Source organism: Mobula birostris, chromosome 25, assembly GCF_030028105.1.
Source record: "Mobula birostris isolate sMobBir1 chromosome 25, sMobBir1.hap1, whole genome shotgun sequence".
Classification (NCBI taxonomy): domain Eukaryota; kingdom Metazoa; phylum Chordata; class Chondrichthyes; order Myliobatiformes; family Myliobatidae; genus Mobula; species Mobula birostris.
The window spans coordinates 13,024,101-13,043,488 of record NC_092394.1 but is presented as its reverse complement, the minus strand read 5'-3'; the positions used below and the strand labels follow the sequence as shown (position 1 = coordinate 13,043,488).

Sequence of the window (19,388 nt, the reverse complement as noted above, 5' to 3'; positions counted from 1 at the left end):
GGTAGTATGTGGTGACACCTATGTGCTTTGCTAAACAATTTACTTTGAATTTTGAAGTAGCACTAAGCAGAAAAAGCTATGGACTTGCATTATATTGGCTTACATTACTTTAATGTCAAGATTACCCAGAACCCATCTTTTCTGCCATAAACTCCAGGTTCCAATACTTGCTCTGATCCCTGATGAAAACCTCTGAATGAAAATGATTTGCAGAGTCAACCTCACTATTCAGTGATTTATAGTAAGAAAATGATGAATACATTCAGCAAGTGTACATGTTAAAGTTTCCACTAACCGGCAGTAAAAATATTTTAAAAGCTAGTGACTTTGCAGTAATTCCTTCAGATTTGAGTTACCCATATCACTTCAGCAAAGATGGCATCAGAAAAGCAAGCTGTTGTGCAATTCTGATGCATTTTCTAGAAGTGAACTTCACATGTAAGATTTTCTTCTTCTTTGGAATCTATCTAAATAAACTTTACTTAGCCTGATTCCTAATCCCATTTCAAGTTCAAGATTATTGTTATCTGACTGTACAACCAAACAAAAATGTTCCTCCAGACCACAGTGCACCCAGAAAACATTTATCACACACAGCACATAAAACAAAATATTACCACAAATAAGTTAATAAATGTAATTCAAAATGCATACCGTGTGCAGCACAGGTAAACAGAAAACACTCAACAGTACAATAAACAGTTCCTCATTTTTATGAACAGGAACTACTCTGTAATTATGGAGGAGCACCTGTGCTTTGCCAAGAGCTTCTCTGGACTCAATGGCATTATTTGTTCAAGTTTTCACTGAGGTTGGGTGAGACCAGAACTAAAGGTCATGGATTATGAGTGAAAGATGAAATACTTAAGGGGAACCTGGGGATGGGGGCCCAATTCACTTAGGGTGGTGAGAGTGTGGAACAAGCTGCCAGCAGAAGTGATGGATGAGAGTTTGATTTTAGTTTTTAAAGGAAATTTGGTTAAGTACATGGATGGGAAGGATATGGAGGGTTATGGTTCAGGTGCAAGTCAATGAGATTAGGCAGAATAATCATTTAGTATGGACTAGATAGGCCAAAGGGCCTGTTTCTGTGCTGTAGTACACTATGACTCTATCTGTAGGCGCAAACCAACCCAAACATTCTATCAGTAAACCTTGCTGTATCTTGTTACTGGGGTACAAGAGTTGGCCTGTTAGCCCAAAGTTCATCCCTCTGGTCAATTAGTGTCTAATTTGCACTCTACCTCTCGAATTTGTCCTAGTTTCATAAACCTGAGTATCAAAAATTTGGCTCAATTTTGAAAATTTCAACTGATCTAGTAAGGCCTCGACAATATAGTTCTAGGTTTCCATTAGCCCAAATGTGAAGTGGTTCCCAGTATCGCTCTTTAAAAGTTGAACTTTTCCTTTTAGTTCGATGCTCCAATGTCTAAGGAAATAGCTTCTCTGCATCTTCTCTACTAACTCCCTTAATCATTTGAAACAGCTGAATTTGGTCAACTCTCAGTTCTCTACACTCGAGGCAATACAAACCTACACTATGGAGCCCTTCACAGCTCCAGATTTGTTCTGGTGACATGCTGCCGTAGCTCCTCCAAAAGCAAAATGACTTCCATGAATTATATTTCATAATAACATAGGTTTTACTTCAGGCCAGCGAGTCTTTGCTGGCCCTTAGAGCAATCTACCTCCCTTCTTTCTCTCACACATGCCCATTTACACATCCCACATACCTTGCCCCCCAATTTTCCCATCACCTACCCACACTAGACCAATTTACAATAACCAATTCATCTAACCATCAGCGTGCCTTTGGAAAATCACACAGTCATAGGGTGAACGCACTAACACCATATACATAGGCAGCTCCAGAGGACAAAACTGAACCTGAGTCACTAGAGCTGACAGACAGCTGTGCTAATAGCATTGCTATGCTGCTCAGAACTGAATGTACAATTCTAAATTCTAAACACCAGAGCATTTGATGTACCAAAATATCCACTCCATGAGAGTTAGGCAGGTAATCCATTAGATTTTTAAATTAGTTTTCTTATCTTACAGACAAAAGATAAATATCACTGGTAACCTCTTTCAATACAATTTACTTTGACCTTCTTCAGCTCTTTTTCCTCCTCCTTCAGTCCCTTACCCTTCCATCAATCACCTGTCAGCTTCTCACTTCTTCCCCCCCCCTCACCTGGTCTCACCTATCACCTTCCAGACTATACTACTTACCCTCTCACAAGAGAAAATCTGCAGACGCTGGGAATCAAGGCAACCCACACAAAATGGTGGAGGAACTCAGCAGGCCAGTCAGCATTTATGGAAAACAGTCAACGTTTTGGGCCGAGACACTTTGTCAGGACCTTCTTCAGACCCACCCTGATGAAGGGTCTTGGCCCAAAATGTCGAGTCTTTACTCTTTTCCATAGGTGCTATCTGGCCTGATGAGTTCCTCTAGCATTTTGTGTGTGTTACCCCTTACCTTCTGCCCACCTTCTTATTCTGGCTTCTTCCCCCTCTTTTCCAGTACTGATGAAGGACCTTAGACTGAAACGTCAATTTATTCCTCTCCATCGATGCTGCCTGGCCTACTGAGTACTCCAACATTTTGTATGTGCTACCATGACACTCTTAGAGCAATGCATTAACTGTGAAGTGTATAATGATAACGCCGAACCCTCCCAAGCTGAGTCAGGGTAAAAATAGATCTGTAACTGCTAGATATGTATCTTGGATGCAACATCTTATCTACTCCTGCCAACAGAAAAATTAAACTCAGCAAATGGAAGACTACTTTTATTCAAAAGAGAACACTACAAAAAGTAGAAGGTAGCACACAGATTTAAGATAATCTTGCAATGATTCCATTGAAAATAGCAGAGCAGAATGTTGGTGCAAGGCTTGATGCCAGCGATTATCAAGGAGGGAATACGGATGATAACACCTTAGACAAGACGATTCAGAAATACCAGATTTCAAATGTTAGAGGCCAAAATGACATTCACAGTGTTCAAAGTTTAAATAAGGGTGAATGGTAAAGTTTTCAAAATAAAAGTTCAGTTGTAGAAGGATAGTGGCAAGGTGGCTGGAGCTTTGAATGTCCAAGGAGTTACAACAGCCTCCAAGGATACCAACCAGTGTTCACATAAGAAGTGGAAGAAAAATTAAGAAAGATGAACAGAACAAAAAAAAGTATTAAAAAGCACAGTTAATAAAATATACTACTTCTAAATCACATTTTTCGTATTCATACAGTCATGTATTCAGAAGTGTAAACCACAATAAATGTTAACTTTCAAGCAATTTGGTAAAGGCTTTCTCATCTATATCATTTGGAAACGAAAACTTTTAGTTTTTGAAGAAAAGCACTTTGTATGGCACTTGTAGATGGGTAGCTCATTGTTAATTCACACTAATAACAAGTCAATTCTGGACCCCTCTGGAATGTTTGAAGGTGGTATTTTTTTTCAAACAATAAATTAATTGGACAATTTTGAAGCTGACCTCAATATTGGTCAACAATAAAAAACAACAAAAAAAGGCAAGTCTGGTTGTCAAAGTTACAGCTGTGGTGTTTACCTAGGCACAGAGTCAATTCAACAAATAAAACCCAATGGCTGAACGAGCCACTGTTTAAAAGGGACCTCTGCAGAGCACTGCAATGGCTCTTAAAAAGTCTACTTCTTATGGGGCCAGGTCCTCTCAACCTCAAAAATTCTACTACCTCTGGTCTGTTCTTGTTACCTCCAGAAGCCATCAGCCTGGACCGACTCTTACCATGTGACAACTGGTTCCCAAAAAGGCCAATGAAAGGAAAATATGAAAAATGGTTTGTGTCTGAGTGCATTTGTCACAGTATAAATTAATTTTTGCCTGTTCATGATTTTTGTGTGTATTTAGTGAAAATGTATCTTCAATATTTGACACTTAAATTTTGTGGGGAAGATTTATCAGATTAAAAGTGAAGTAGTTGATATATTTTTCTGTCAGATAAGAATGCGGTCATTCAACACAGAGATCTTAAATTTAAAGACAAGCCTATTTTATCTACATTTATTTTTATTTTTAGAGATACAGTGCAGAAAAGGCCCTTCTGGCCCATCAAGCCACACCACCCAGCAACCCCCAATATAACCCTAAACTAATCATGGGGCAATTTACAATGACCAGTTAACCTCCTAACCAGCAAGTCTTTGGACTGTGGAAGAAATTCAGAGGTCCTGGAGAAAACCCACACACTCCATAGGGAGAATGTACAACCTCCTCACAGATGATGTCGAATTGAACTCTGAACTCCAATGCCCTGAGTTGTAATAATATTGTGCTAACTGCTACACTACTGTAGCGCACATGCTCCAGAACCATTAATGAAATGATGAAATGCCAGAGAAAAGAATTGGGTTAAAGGCCAATGAAATGGCAGTGGATACTACAAGTATTTGTACCAGAGATCAGTGCTTATACACATAACAATACTGTTACAGAGAGAAAATATCGGAGAAATTCAGTAAGTCAGTCAGTATCTGTGTAAGAGAATAAACAGTCAATGTTTCAGGCCAACACCCTTCATCAGAGCTTAGTTAATCCCACTACAGATGCTGTCTGACTTGTTGAGGTCATCAAGCATTTTTGTCTGTGCTGCTCAGGATCTCCAGCATTTCCAGAATCATCAGCGTCTAACAGTGAATTAGCCTAGTAGTGTTTGTAATAATCTTCTGCACAGGTATAAAACATAATTATAAGTGAGAAAAATAAACCATTTAAAAAGAAAAATGACATTTTGAATAGGTGGCAAGTTCAGGTATAATAAAAAAAACTAGTTACAAACACTAAGGTTCTCAGTAAATTGTTTTTGGTGCAAATAAAATAACATATATCTCAATGACTCAACAATACAAAAGTAAGAACAGAGGCAATGTTAACACTTAAAGAATAAACTGTTAACCGTAACCAAATATACTGAAGTACCACAGTACATAGCACAAAATTGAAAGCAGTGGAATACTAACTCTGCAGATTTCCAGAAGTGACCTGGATGGGAAAGTCGCCTGTTCAGCTTCGGCAGTTTTTCAAGCATGTCCATCAGCTGAGAAAAAGTTGGTCTTTCACTCTGACTACAAGACCAACATGCAGCGAGAATTTCCTATGGAATAAGCAGGACAGGTCATCAGTGTTTCAGGTCTTCCTTCAGTGGCAGGGTTTTGGTCTCTGGATACAGTTTCAAGTGGAAATTTGTCATGCACCCTAGCTGTACCCAGACTTGATGGGTGGATAGCTTAATTTTGCTTTTATGTCTTATGGTTTAGTAAAGATTAAAAAGCTGATTTGGGCTTGTCAATTTTGACTTGCTTTATATTCCATTGCCTCATCAACCTTAATATTTACCCTGTCCATCATCATTGCATCCTGGACATAATGGGACAAAGGGCCAATTTCCATGCTGATGAGTCTAAAATGTGCTAACAAATTGGCCAAAGCTATTCTATCAATTGCTTTAAAACCTGCAACTGTCAAAAGAGGACCAGGGCAGCAGGTTCCCCATCAAGTCACACATTTTCCAGTCTTATATCACTGACCCACCACTGTCACTAGATCTAAATCCCTCAGCATTCCACCCAAAAACAGTTACAGTTGGATACTCAATGCCATCACTTCTAGTGCAATCTATTTTTGTAAATAAATAGTTTTAAAACTCTGTAGAATACTGTCATCATATGTGTGGCATCAGTCCAAAGTATTACAAGGCCAACCAGAGACGAGAAATTAATGCAGCCCTTGCCAACATCATCTATAATTCTATACATGACTAAACATGGTCCACAACTTTAAAAAGTCTTGAATATCACTTCAAGCTTTCAGTCACCTCAATCTTCATTTCAGTGTGCTTTCAGAGTCCTCACACCAAAACTTTGACTATACTCTTTTCCATAGATGCTGTCTGGCCTGCTGAGTTCCTCCAGCATTTTATGTGTGTTTCAGTGTGCTTGTTCATTTCTTTACCCACTCCTCTTTGACCTAAACTTTCAATTTACATTCAACTTGGCAGCTGTGATAGACCACTGAACTCCTTGGCCTGACTACAGCCTCAACTCTGCATTGCTGTCAACCCATAATAATTTTTCACCCTTGTTTTAAAATATTCAACTCCTGTTTCAGTTGCTTATGCTCAATACATGCAGTTTGCAAGCCTTCTCTGCAATCACAGGTTTCCTGCTGATGCTCAGCATTCTTCCTACACCACAAAGTCTCTCTGAAAATTGGTATTTGATGTATATTGTTTCCATGTGTTGGTGAGTAGTAATATCTGGAGAGGAACGGGTGGATGTTAAAATAAAGGAATCAGTTTAGGAGTAAGGTAAATGTGGTAGCACAGGTGGGCTATTGAACCTTGTTTTTGTACTGCATAATTCAACAACTATGAAGAGAATTTTATAGACTCATGGTTCTAAAAGAAAAAATATCTTAAATGGGCAATCTTTCTTTTAAAACACTGATCCCTAGTTATAGATTCTCCCTTATGAAAATATCTTTTCCACAACATATTATCATGCTTAATTAAGGAGACCAACACTATAAAAAGGGGTTGCAAATGTGGTCTGATCGAAGCTCTAAGTAACTAAGTAACTGAGCATGAGCTCCCTACTGATACTCGGAAGTTCTCCTGGAATAAATAACATTCTGTTAATTATCCAAATTATTGTTATGCCGACATAAAGCCCTTTTCAGAGTCATACACAAGGATGCCACACCTCTTTCTCTCCATCTCAGAGTTCTGTAATCTTGCACTATTTAGAGAAATATTTATTTTATAGTTTTCCCGCTAAATTGGAAAATTTACTATTTTCCCATGTTATTCTACATTGGTCAGCTCTTTGACCAGTCACATTATGGATTAATTTCTATTGATCCATAAGTATTTTCAGATTGATTGTTTCCTTTATTAGAACAGGAGAACTGACAAACCAACCAAAACTTGTTATTTTCAACAAACTAATGATGAAGATAAAGTTGCATCACTAAGACAATTGCAATGATCCAGCCTGGAGCTCAAACAAACTATGTATCATATACATACAAAATGGTGAAGGAACTCACCAGGTCAGGTAGCATCTATGAAAGGGAAAAGATTTTTTCCACAGATGCTGCCTGACCTGCTGAGTTCCTTCAGCAATTCACATGTGTTACCCTAGATTTTCAGCATCTACAGAATCTCCTGTGTTTATATGTATAGAAACAGAATATTGGCTACTCTGCTCTACAAAGGTATAAGTGTCAGCTAATTAATCTATTGATAAAGACATTTTGTGTTTACTATTAGAAATCTCTAAAACTACAATTGCTACAATTTTAAAGAACCCTAAACAATAAGAGCAGCATTTTAATTATAAAATATAGGGTCACAAATACCACAAATATGTTTATCAAATTTCCTCAAACAAAAGAACACTGATAGTTTGAATTCCTGTTAATTTTTTAAAAAGTGTGGTTGGTATCAAAATATTTTAAAATTAAGGTATCACTGCGCAATCTTTAGCACTTTGACAAACCATTAGCTGTCCTATAATTATACTCACTCACCGTTATTTCTTTTCCAAATGAAATCTGAGCCAAAAGATTATTGACTCCTTTCCCACTGCCAACTTGCCAGATGATTGCCTCTACTGGTTGATTCTTAAATGGCCAATCCCTTGCTTGAAGTTCATACCAAATAGTTCTGCAAAAGTAAGGAAGCTAAATGAAAATCAAAAACTATACATAAATAAATTCAACATTAAAAAGCCCAGTTTAAAACAGGCTGTAAATTCAAACCATCCACATATATTCAGTACCCTCTTCATAAGGTACTCCTGCTCGTTAATGCAAATATCTCATCAGCTAAGCATGTGGCAGCAATTCAGTGCATAAAAGCATGCAGACATGGTCAAAAGGTTCAGTTATTGTTCAAATCAAACGTTAGAATGAGGAAGAATTGTGATAAATGACTTTGACTATGGAATGATTGTTAGACCATAAGACACAGGAGCAGAATTATGCCATTCAGCTCCTCCACCATTCCATCATAGCTGATCTCAGATCCCACTCAACCCCATACACCATATCCTTTGATGCCCTGACCGATCAGGAAACTATCAACTTCCGCCTTAAATATACTGATGGACTTGGCCTCTACCACTGTCTGTGGTAAATTTACTACTCTCTGCTAAAAAAAAAAAAAAATTCCTCCTCATCTCTGTTCTAAAGGGTCACCCCTCAATTCTGAGGCTATGCCTCTAGTTCTGGATACCCCCACCATAGGAAACATCCTCTCCACATCCACCCTCTCTAGTCCTTTCAACATTCAGTAGGGTTCAATGAGATCCCGCCCCCCTACTGCCGCAGCGCATTTTTCTAAATTCCACTGACTGCAGGCTCAAAGCTGCCAAATGCTCCTCATATGTTGGTGCCAGACAAGGTGGTTTGAATGTCTCAGAAACTGCTGATCTCCTGGGATTTGCACAGTCTCTAGAGTTCACAGAGAATGGTGTGAACAACAAAAAAAAACATCCAGTGATGGCAATTCTGTGGGCAAAAATATACTGTTTGTGAGAGAGGTCATAGGAGAATGGGAAGACTGTTTCAAGCTGACAGGTAACTCAAATAATCACGCATTACAACAGTAGTGTGCAGAAGGGCATCTCTGAACACACATTTGAACCTTGAAGTGAATGGGCTATAGCAGAAGACCACAGCGGGTTCCACCCCTATGGCTACTTTATTAGGTATGATCCTGTACCTAATAAAGTGGCCACCGAGTATAGATTGTAATGACCCATCTGATTAAATAGTTCAATTGAATCCTCTTAAATTAAAAACTATATGGAGAATGAGGATTGATAAAGCCTAAAAAAATGGAGCACTAAATGCTTTTCTAAGAAAATAAAAACCTTGGAATTACACATCTAAAACAAAAATACTTATTTTCATACCAGTTATTATGTACAATTAATAGACAAGCATCGATAACTTTAAAATCATACCCAAATGCATATACATCTCCTGCCTTTGAAAATGGCAGCTTGTCTTCATCCTTGCCTGGATACATTTCTTGGACTATTTCAGGAGCTACATAGCACAACCATCCATTTGGCAGTTTCAACTCATTTTCTCTTCTGTCATGATTTTAAGGACAAAATTAAAGACATCATTAATAACTTAATTGAAAAATTAGAAACATAATTCAAATTAAATAGCTTTGTAAAGATTTACCATATTTTAAAAGTACAGCCATCAATGGTCATACACAGTCCACAGACATTTAGTTCAAGAATATTTTACTATTTGGACTATCAGAGGCAAATATCATCATATCTCTACCTAATGCTTAAGCAGGGATTTTTAGCTACGACAGCAATTCTGAAAGATCACTATTCTACTTTCCAGATCAGCAATAATAGTGGCTCCCTTTACAATTAAAGCAATTTGAGCAACTGATGTGGGAACAATGCTGTCTGATTTAGTACAAAGTTACATGGTTCTTTTCACTAGAACAAAAAACGTTTTCTCATTAAAATACAACAACATCACAGCAGGACACCAAGAAATGTACACGTGCAAGACAAATTGGCAGAATTTACTGTGGGTACTTCTGTGAAACTCCTCAAATCAATGAGATGTACACTCGGTGGCCACTTTATTAGGTACAACTGTTCATTAATGCAAACATATAATCAGCCAATCATGTGGCAGCAATTCAATACAGAAAAGCATGTAGACGTGACCAAGAGGTTCCATTATTGTTCAGTTCAAACATCAGAATGGGGAAAATGTGACTTCTGACTATAGAATTATTCTTGGTGCTAGATGGGATTGCTTGAGTATCTCAAGTTGCTGATCTCCTGGGATTTTCACATACAACAGTCTCTAGAGTTTACAGAGAATAGTGTGAAAAACAAAAGAATCATCCAATGAGCAGTAGTTCTGTGGGTGAAAACTCCTTGTTAATGAGAGGGGTCACAGGAGAATGGTCAGACTGGTTCAAGCTGACAGAAAGGTGACAGCAACTCAAAACAACAGTGGTGTGCAGGAGAGCATCTCGTGAGTGCATAGTATATTGAACCTTGAAGTGGATGAGCTACCACAGCTGGAGACTACACCAGGTTCCATTCCTGTACCTAATAAACACTGAGTGTATACTAAGCTTGGAATACCCAGCCTTTTATAGAAACTCAATTTAGGAATGTTATTTCCTTCAATGCAGAGTTAACAGGATTAACCTCTCATTCACAAGCAGAATATTGCCATATGTCCATCACATGGCTATGATTCATGGTCAATTGATATAGAGGAAACTAGCTATTAACTATGAAAAGTCTCTCTCTTCAGTTTAAATTAAAATTTGTATTTTAAATTGTGTTTAATCAAAAAAGATGCACTCTTCATTAATTTCAGCTTTTCAATATTTTATTTGCATACTAATCTTAAACTGTCGAACCTTTTAATAAAAAAAAAAATTAAAGGTTGGCCTACTTAAGTTGTCTCCTGTTTATTTTGGTCACTTAGCTTTCTGATGGCCGAGCAATGTCAATCTTTCCAATTGAGTCAAGATACCTTCCTCATGGAAGGGGCTCTAATATCCCTGTTTGGGAAATTATGCAAGTTTAATGCTACGAATCAACTTTATCAACCATCTAAGATTGAGTATATATCTATTGATTAATCCATCCACACAGTTGTAAGTGGAGAGAATGAAACTCACTCAAAAGCAGCATACACTTGATAAGGAGTAAAGCAGTAATTACTGCAATTATACAGGCCCTTGTTGGGAACACAAGTTGAATATTGTCTGCAGTTTTGCCATCCTCATCCAAGGAATGACCTTGGCATGGAGGGAGTACAATGAAGGTTCACCAGACTGATTCCTGATTTGCCAGGACTAATGTACAAAGGTAGATTGAACCAGTTTGTGCTTATAAATTGCTGAGTATATAATAACCATTGAGTGTACACTAACCTTGCAAAAGCCAGCCTTGCGTAGAAACTCAGTTTAGGAATGTTTAGCAGGGGACCTTATTGAAACTTATAAAATCCTGTGGAATTGATCAGATTATATGCTGGGCAACACAAAAATCAAGTGTCTCTGCCCATTTTAATAGGTAAGTTATTCAAGACTGAAGTGAGGAGAAATTTCTTCACCCAAGGACTACTGAACTTGTGGATTTCTTTACCACAGGTCAAATATATTCAAGGAGGAGCTAGATATACTACTTAAAAGTTTAGGGGATTAAGGGAGAAAACAGGAACCAGGTTATAAATTTGGATAACCAGCCATGATCACACTGAATGATAGTGAGCTTGAAACCTCTGTAAAACCTCACAGCCACATAGTAACAGGGACAAAGCAACCAGTATTCCCAGAAGGAAACAACACGAGGGAAGGAGGAAAAGAATAGCAAATAAAGTTTTCAAATAAAACAATTCTTTAAACAATTCTTAACCGTGATTGCCACAGTGTATTCATGTCTTACCTGTCTTCCTGTACTACACCAGATATACCAAATAGCCCAAAATCTGTGATAACAACTTTTCCATTGTCATAAAAGATATTCTTTGACTTCAAATCCTTATGCACAATCCCCCTTGCATGAAGGTATCCCATTCCCTAGAATTAAAAAAAATCTCTGAAGTGTGGTAAGCAGATTTAAGAGAAAAACTTTTCTGCACAAGTACAATAAAAATAAGACTAACAGAGAATTAATATGTTAAAATACAAAAGCAAGATCAAAAATGGCTGCAAAATGAAAAATTGGTGGATGTTGCTCAGTCCTTCAGCTACAAGGATCAGAAAAAATGCAAACAATATAAAACTTTTAAAAGTAGTTTGTTGAATTTGAAATTTTTTCCTGGACATTTTATATTAAGGTTCAAAAGTTCAAAGTAAATTTATTTTCAAAGTATGTATATGTCACATATATTACTCTGAGATTTATTTTCTTGCGGGCAAACACAATAGGATACATGAAAAGCTAGACACTAAGAATGACAAACAACAAATGAGCAAAAGGAGAAAAAAATGAATAAATAATTAAATTTAAAAAATAATATTTAGAACATAAGTTTAGTGTCATGGAAAGTGGGTCCAGAGGTTGTGGATTCACTTCAGAGTTGAGGTGAGTGAAGTTAGCCATGCTGATTTAGGAGCCTGATCCTGGTGATATGGGACCCAAGGCTCCCATAACTCCTTCCCAATGGCAGCAGTGAGAAGAGACCATGACCTGGATGGTGGGGGTTTTTAACGATGGATGCTGCTGTCTTGTGACAACACTGTTTGTGGATGTGCTCAATGGTGGAAGGTACAGGGGAGAACATGAGAAAACAAGAATAGGAATCAGCCACTTGGCGCCTCAAGTCTGCTTTTAGCGTTTAAGATCATTAGACATAGGAGCAGAATTAGGCTACTCCACCCATCGAGTCTACTCTGCATTCCATCATAACTGATTTATTATCCCTCTTAACCCTATTCTCCTGCCTTCTTCATGTAACCTTTGATGTCCTGACTAACCAAGAACCTATCATACTCTACTTGAAATACACTCAATGACTTGGCCTCCACAGCCGTGCATGGCAATGAATTCAGACAGAGTCACCTCATCTCTTCTCATCTCTGTTCTAAATAGACACCCCTCTATTCCGAGACTGTGCCCTCTGGTCCTAGACTCACACACTAATGTAAATATCCTCTCCACATCCACTCTGTCTAGGCCTTTCAATATTCGATAGGTTTCAATGAGATCTCCATTCCCCCCCCCCCATTCTTCTAAACTCCCGTGAGTGCCGACCCCAAACCATCAAACCCACCTCATATGTAACCCTTCATTCCTGGCATTATTCTTGTGAACCTCCTCTGTACCCTCTCCAATGCCAGAATATCTGAGATAAGGGACCCAAAATTGCTCACAATACTCCAAGTGGAGCCTGATTAATCCCTTATAAAGACTCAGCATCACATCTTTGCTCTTATATTCTAATCCTCTCGAAATGAATGCGAATATTGCATTTGCCTTCCTTACTACCACCTTAATCTACAAGTTAATCTTTAAGGAGTCCTGCACAAGGACTCTAAGAAATATTCAAAAAATAAATTTGTACTGAAACGCTCTTTTATAGTGTCAACGATCACCAATCATGATTCGAATCCTGTTGCTGTCTGTAAGGAGTTTGTTCATTCTCCCCATGACTGCATGGATTTCCTCCAGGTGTTCCAGTTTCCACCCACATTCCAATGACGTACGGTTAGGGGTTAAGAGATGTGGGCATGCTACGTTGGCACTGGAAGCGTGGAAACACTTTCAGACTGCCCCCAGAACAATCATCAGACTGTGTTGGCCATTGATGCAAAACAACACATTTCATTGTATGTTTAATATTTCTATTTGCATGTGACAAATAAAGCTAATTTTAAAAAATCTTTCTTTATATAAACTTACTTTTATAATTTCCTGTGCAATCAGTCTCGTCTTGTTAATATCCAGTGTGGTTTTGGAATCTCTTACAAATGAGAAGAGTGTTCGTCCTTTACAGAAACTGTAAAAAGTACATTTGGTCACATGCTGAAAATATCTAACCACATTTAATGTTTAGACTTAGGATTTCTGGGAAAGCAAACTAGAAGAGAAATTATGAACGAAAACAGCATATTTAGCCAAACAACAACCCCTTTAATTATCTTCTAGACTTTTAAATGAGCAAGTGAGAGAAGGTAGGTGAAAACAGGCTAGCTGGCCAGTGTGCCAATGTATTTTGAGAAAAAGCAGAATATGCAAAGTGCCAAGTTCTTCTGCTGAACCTCTGTGGATAACTGAATCATAAACCAGAATTCGATGAAGAACCTGGAGCATTTCTTGCTTTCTATCAATCTCCATTTGTCTGTTTATATAAGTTTTGCATCAAGACAGGGCCAGCATAATGCATCTATTTTGCACCAACATACCACAATGCAGAACTTCAATTACTTTGTTTTTTTAAATCCTGTTCAAATAATTACTACTTTTTAAAGAGAAAAATAAAATAACTTCAGCTTTACACGAACTCAACTGTTCAGCAAGTTGATCTGGACACTGTTGAACAAAACATGGATATGATACCAAGATATAAAGGAGCACTCATACTTTACCTACCTTGTAATAATGGCTAAATGAGGTGGGTGCATACAAGCTCCCATGAAAAGTACCACATTTTCATGCCTTGTTTGACGATAAGTCATCACTTCTTTTTTAAATAATTTCAGGTGATCCTGATTATTTCCATCAATCTCTAACAACCTAATTGCCACTTCTCCATGCCAGCGTCCTTTGTGAACTTTGCCCCATCTCCCTTGGCCTATCAGGTCTCCAACTTCCAATTCATGAAAAGGGATGTCCCACTCTTGTAAGAAGACACTTGTCTGGCTGGCTTTGCGAAAAATTGGCCCTTTCCAGTACGGTCTACAGCTTGGCAAATCATCAACCTCATCAGTTTCATATTCCAATTCTGACTTATTAGCCTCGTCTTCAAGTGCTCGCTCTTCATTCTGAAAAGAAAACAGAACAATGGGAATGTAATTGTGCAAACGAAATTTTGATCTGATCATTAAACAATTATTTTAGTGTTATTTTCACCAATGTCCCACCATAATTCAACTCACTCTTATAAATTGTACCTAGTAGGTAATTCGATTCAATGGTTCCTTTGATTTCAGACTTGAGCCAGACCAAGATTTGGAGCACTGTGAGGGTCATATTTTTTGACTTCTCCAGTGCGTTCAACACCATCTGCCCTGCTCTGCTGGGGGAGAAGCTGACAGCGATGCAGGTGGATGCTTCCCTGGTATCATGGATTCTTGATTACTTGACTGGCAGACCACAGTACGTGTGCTTGCAACACTGTGTGTCCGACAGAGTGATCAGCAGCTCTGGGGCTCCACAGGGGACTGTCTTGTCTCCCTTTCTCTTCACCATTTACATCTCGGACTTCAACTACTGCACAGAGTCTTGTCATCTTCAGAATTTTTCGGATGACTCTGCCATAGTTGGAGGCATCAGCAAGGGAGATGAAGTTGAGTACAGGGCTACGGTAGGAAACTTTGTCACATGGTGTGAGCAGAATTATCTGCAGCTTAATGTGAAAAAGAATAAGGAGCTGGTGGTAGACCTGAGGAGAGCTAAGGTACCGGTGACCCCTGTTTCCATCCAGGGGGTCAGTGTGGACATGGTGGAGGACTACAAATACCTGGGGATACGAATTGACAATAAACTGGACTGGTCAAAGAACACTGAGGCTGTCTACAAGAAGGGTCAGAGCCGTCACTATTTCCTGAGGAGACTGAGGTCCTTTAACATCTGTCGGACGATGCTGAAGATGTTCTACGAGTCTGTGGTGGCCAGTGCTATCATGTTTGCTGTTGTGTGCTGGGGCAGCAGGCTGAGGGTAGCAGACACCAACAGAATCAACAAACTCATTCGTAAGGCCAGTGATGTTGTGGGGATGGAACTGGACTCTCTCACGGTGGTTTCTGAAAAGAGGATGCTGTCCAAGTTGCATGCCATCTTGGACAATGTCTCCCATCCACTACATAATGTACTGGGTGGGCACAGGAGTACATTCAGCCAGAGACTCATTCCACCGAGGTGCAGCACAGAGCGTCATAGGAAGTCATTCCTGCCTGTGGCCATCAAACTTTACAACTCCTCCCTTGGAGGGTCAGACACCCTGAGCCAATAGGCTGGTCCTGGACTTATTTCATAATTTACTGGCATAGTTTACATATTACTATTTAACTATTTATGGTTCTACTACTCTTTATTATTTATGGTGCAACTGTAACGAAAACCAATTTCCCCCGGGATCAATAAAGTATGACTATGACTATTTACCCTCAGGAAATTTTGCTTCCTATGAATTCTGGTCTATATGTCGTTTAGAAAGAGCAAAGCTACTGGAACTACTCAGATTGACTGAAAATAAATTCCAACCACAAAAAAGCTGCAGGAACTAACACAAAGCCACTGCGTCCTGATGGAAATTTCTCATTTAAAATTTTAACAAGTGCACCTTCTTCTCAATAGTGCACTATCAAGTGAGATCAGCCTTGATAGCTATACTCAAATCTCTAAGAGTGCAACTCTGATTTAGCACTGACAATCAGGCCCAAAGACCCACATGAATGCTCTAGAGCTGTCTGTGAGAAGGTCTTGTTGGGAGGTTTCCAAGAGTTGTTTCCTATTTCGTGGTGTAAGTGGAGATTGTGGAAGGAGGGAATAAATAGAAGGTTAGGACTTTATTCCTTGGAGCGTAGAAGAATGAGGGGAGATTTGATAGAGGTATATAAAATTATGATGGGTATAGATAGAGTGAATGCAAGCAGGCTTTTTCCACTGAGGCAAGGGGAGAAAAAAACCAGAGGACATGGGTTAAGGGTGAGGGGGGAAAAGTTTAAAGGGAACATCAGGGGGGGCTTCTTCACACAGAGAGTGGTGGGAGTATGGAATGAGCTGCCAGACGAGGTGGTAAATGCGGGTTCTTTTTTAACATTTAAGAATAAATTGGACAGATACATGGATGGGAGGTGTATGGAGGGATATGGTCCGTGTGCAGGTCAGTGGGACTAGGCAGAAAATGGTTCGGCACAGCCAAGAAGGGCCAAAAGCCCTGTTTCTGTGCTGTAGTTTCTATGGTTCAGCAATCATGGGAGTTTATCAAGAGAAAAGGTGAGAATCTGTAATGCAAGTATTTATTGTTTTATATACTTTAAAGGGCTTAATGTTGGAATGTTCATTATTTATAGCCATTTCAGATCTCAATAGGTTCAATTTAATGTCAGAGAAATGTATACAGTATACATCCAGAAATTCTTTCTCGATCAAATTGGTTACCTTAATTAATCTTCCACAATTGTCAAAATGCCTAGGTGAAGTATGTGCACTTTTTGGCAGCTAATGTTACTTAGGCAATTTACGATTTTGTCTGAAGAAAATAATCAAAAGTTGTATTTATACCTCAAAAAGGATCCCATTAACTCATCGTTAAGGATCCCCATCACCCAGGATATACCCTCTTCTCATTGTTATAATCAAGGAAGTACAGGAGCCTGAAGATACATACTCAACATTTTAGGAACAGCTTCTTCCTCTCCTCCAACAGATTTCTGAATGGGTAATGAACTCACTAACTCACAACTTTTTTTTCCTTTTTTTGCTTTCTTTCACACACATACATACACACACACACACACACACACACACATATATATATATATATCTTATTGCAATTTATAGTTTTTTATTATGTATTGCTGCTGCAAAACAACAAATTTCATGACATGCCAGTGATACAGTGATATTAAACATGATTCTGATTCATCAGGTTAAAGTTTCATTCTTAAGTGCATGCAAGTAGCTACACCGACTTCAAACACAAATCTAGAGCTTTGAATCACAAAACTGTACTGCAGTACTGCAGTATGCAACAAAAGCATATTCAAGATAGTTTAATGTCACTTCCAGTACGTGTAAAGGAAAATGAAATAATTGTCATTCCAGATCCAATGAAGAATAATAAAAAAACACATCAAAATAAAGAACACAATGAATATAAATATAAATATATATATAGAGAGAGAGAGAGAGACACACACACACAAAATAGAAGGATGGGCATATAGTTGCACTTAGTCCAGTTATTTTCAGCCTCCTCAGAAACTAGAGGCTTTGGTGAGCTTTCCTCATTATGTAGAATGTGCTCTGGGACCATGAGAGGTTGTGCAAAATGTGCACTCCCAGGAGTTTGAAATTGCTTGCTACCGATGTAAAGGGGGTTTACTGTGGATTCAGGAAATACTTGCATCAGACAGCACATGAGGAAAGAAACATAGATAACTCTTCCCACTGGTCTCCCAATGTTCACTTAGCTTCTCTGTCCACAATTGCTGCATAACCCACACAGTACAGTTCATTTATGGTCAACGCACCTCTGCATCTAGTTCTTCAACAGCATCTGGTTCAGTTTCCTCTACAGTACTGCAAAAGCAAGAATATATTCCATTATAACCATATTGTTGAAAGTATAATTATATTCAAATGTGAAGGTAAATGGCCAAGAGTAGCAAAATTAATTCTGATAGGATGTTTTGAAGATGAATGTGCTTAGGAGTAATATCTATGATCTAGAAATTGGAGCGTTCTGGTGGATGCAGAGGATTTAATCACTCATTATAGAGAAATGGACAATGTGTAACAGCCTTAAAAAGCAATATAAAGAACTTGAGAATGTTTAAAATGACATTCAGTCATCAACACATCCATATGGTAAAACTCATATGAAACTTGCTTTCCCGCCGGTAATAACACCCATGTCTAGTCCCAGAAGGAGCAGAGTAGAGCATTATTGTCTTTTACAGGCTGGAAACAAACCATAGTAAACTCTGCTGGATCCTTAAAACAAATTATTAATAAAAACTTTTAAAACTCTAAACAAAGAAATAAAACTGTTTAGTAAAATGTAAAACCCAAAATCGTAAATCATTCAAAATACAAAAATGTGAAAACTTTCACACCTCAAAATGACACCATATTTCGATTTTGTTAAATATCATCAACATTACTTTAATGCAAGGGTTCCCAACCTTTTTATGCCATGGACCCTACCATTAAGCTAGGGGTCTGTGGACCCCAGATTAGGAACCCAGCTCTAACTATAACTAATGCAAGTAACCAGAGCAAAATTAAATCAGAAAATCTCATTTAGCAATATAATTGTTACAAAGAACTTGGCAATGCTGGAGATTTTTTTTTATATACAATATAACAGCGGGAAATAATATTGAATAAAGCGGGGAAAGGAAATTTTAAATATATATAAAACAGAAAAATTAACTGAAAATTATTGACTTCAAGAAAAGATTAGACAGACAATTAGACTGTTACTATGCCACACAGATTTCCCTTAAAAAGTACAACACCTTTTAATAGAAAATCTGGCTTTTTGAAAGTAAAGTACATTTTCTGTCTTTCAATGAAGCACCTCTATGCCATCTCCCCAGTGACAAACCCCAACCCACCCTCAAATTTTAACTTCATTGTTCAACCATCATCTGTCACTGAAGATCATGGGTGAGCCATTATAGTGGTGATGTAGGGCTCTTAATATTACATCATTGATGGAAGAAACATAGCCTAGGAGATGCCAATGAACTGATCCTGTTATATAAAATGTTAAACTTGCACTTCGTACTGTATGGAAATAAAGACAAAATAATGCTTACTTAGTGTCTTCAGAGCTTTCAGGCTGTGAAGTGACATGCAATGTCGGGCTAGGCACATCTAGACAACAGAAAGTTACAATTAGCATTGATCATTTACATGATCGTACTATAT

General features: G+C 38.2%; 1 protein-coding gene across 13 annotated transcripts in view; it reads right to left on the bottom strand.

Moving 5' to 3' along the window:
• The window catches only part of LOC140187802 (kinase suppressor of Ras 1-like), a 548,168-nt gene that overhangs the window by 364,612 nt on the left and 164,168 nt on the right, over window positions 1-19,388 (bottom strand). For all 13 annotated transcript variants that reach the window (XM_072243559.1, XM_072243556.1, XM_072243557.1 and 10 more), the window contains 8 exons: window positions 19,277-19,334; window positions 17,984-18,032; window positions 14,157-14,548; window positions 13,467-13,563; window positions 11,508-11,641; window positions 9,021-9,152; window positions 7,582-7,717; window positions 5,013-5,146 (listed from right to left, as the gene is read on the bottom strand). In XM_072243559.1, the coding sequence (XP_072099660.1) occupies window positions 5,013-5,146; window positions 7,582-7,717; window positions 9,021-9,152; window positions 11,508-11,641; window positions 13,467-13,563; window positions 14,157-14,548; window positions 17,984-18,032; window positions 19,277-19,334 (1,132 nt within the window). The remainder of the gene's footprint in view (window positions 1-5,012; window positions 5,147-7,581; window positions 7,718-9,020; window positions 9,153-11,507; window positions 11,642-13,466; window positions 13,564-14,156; window positions 14,549-17,983; window positions 18,033-19,276; window positions 19,335-19,388) is intronic.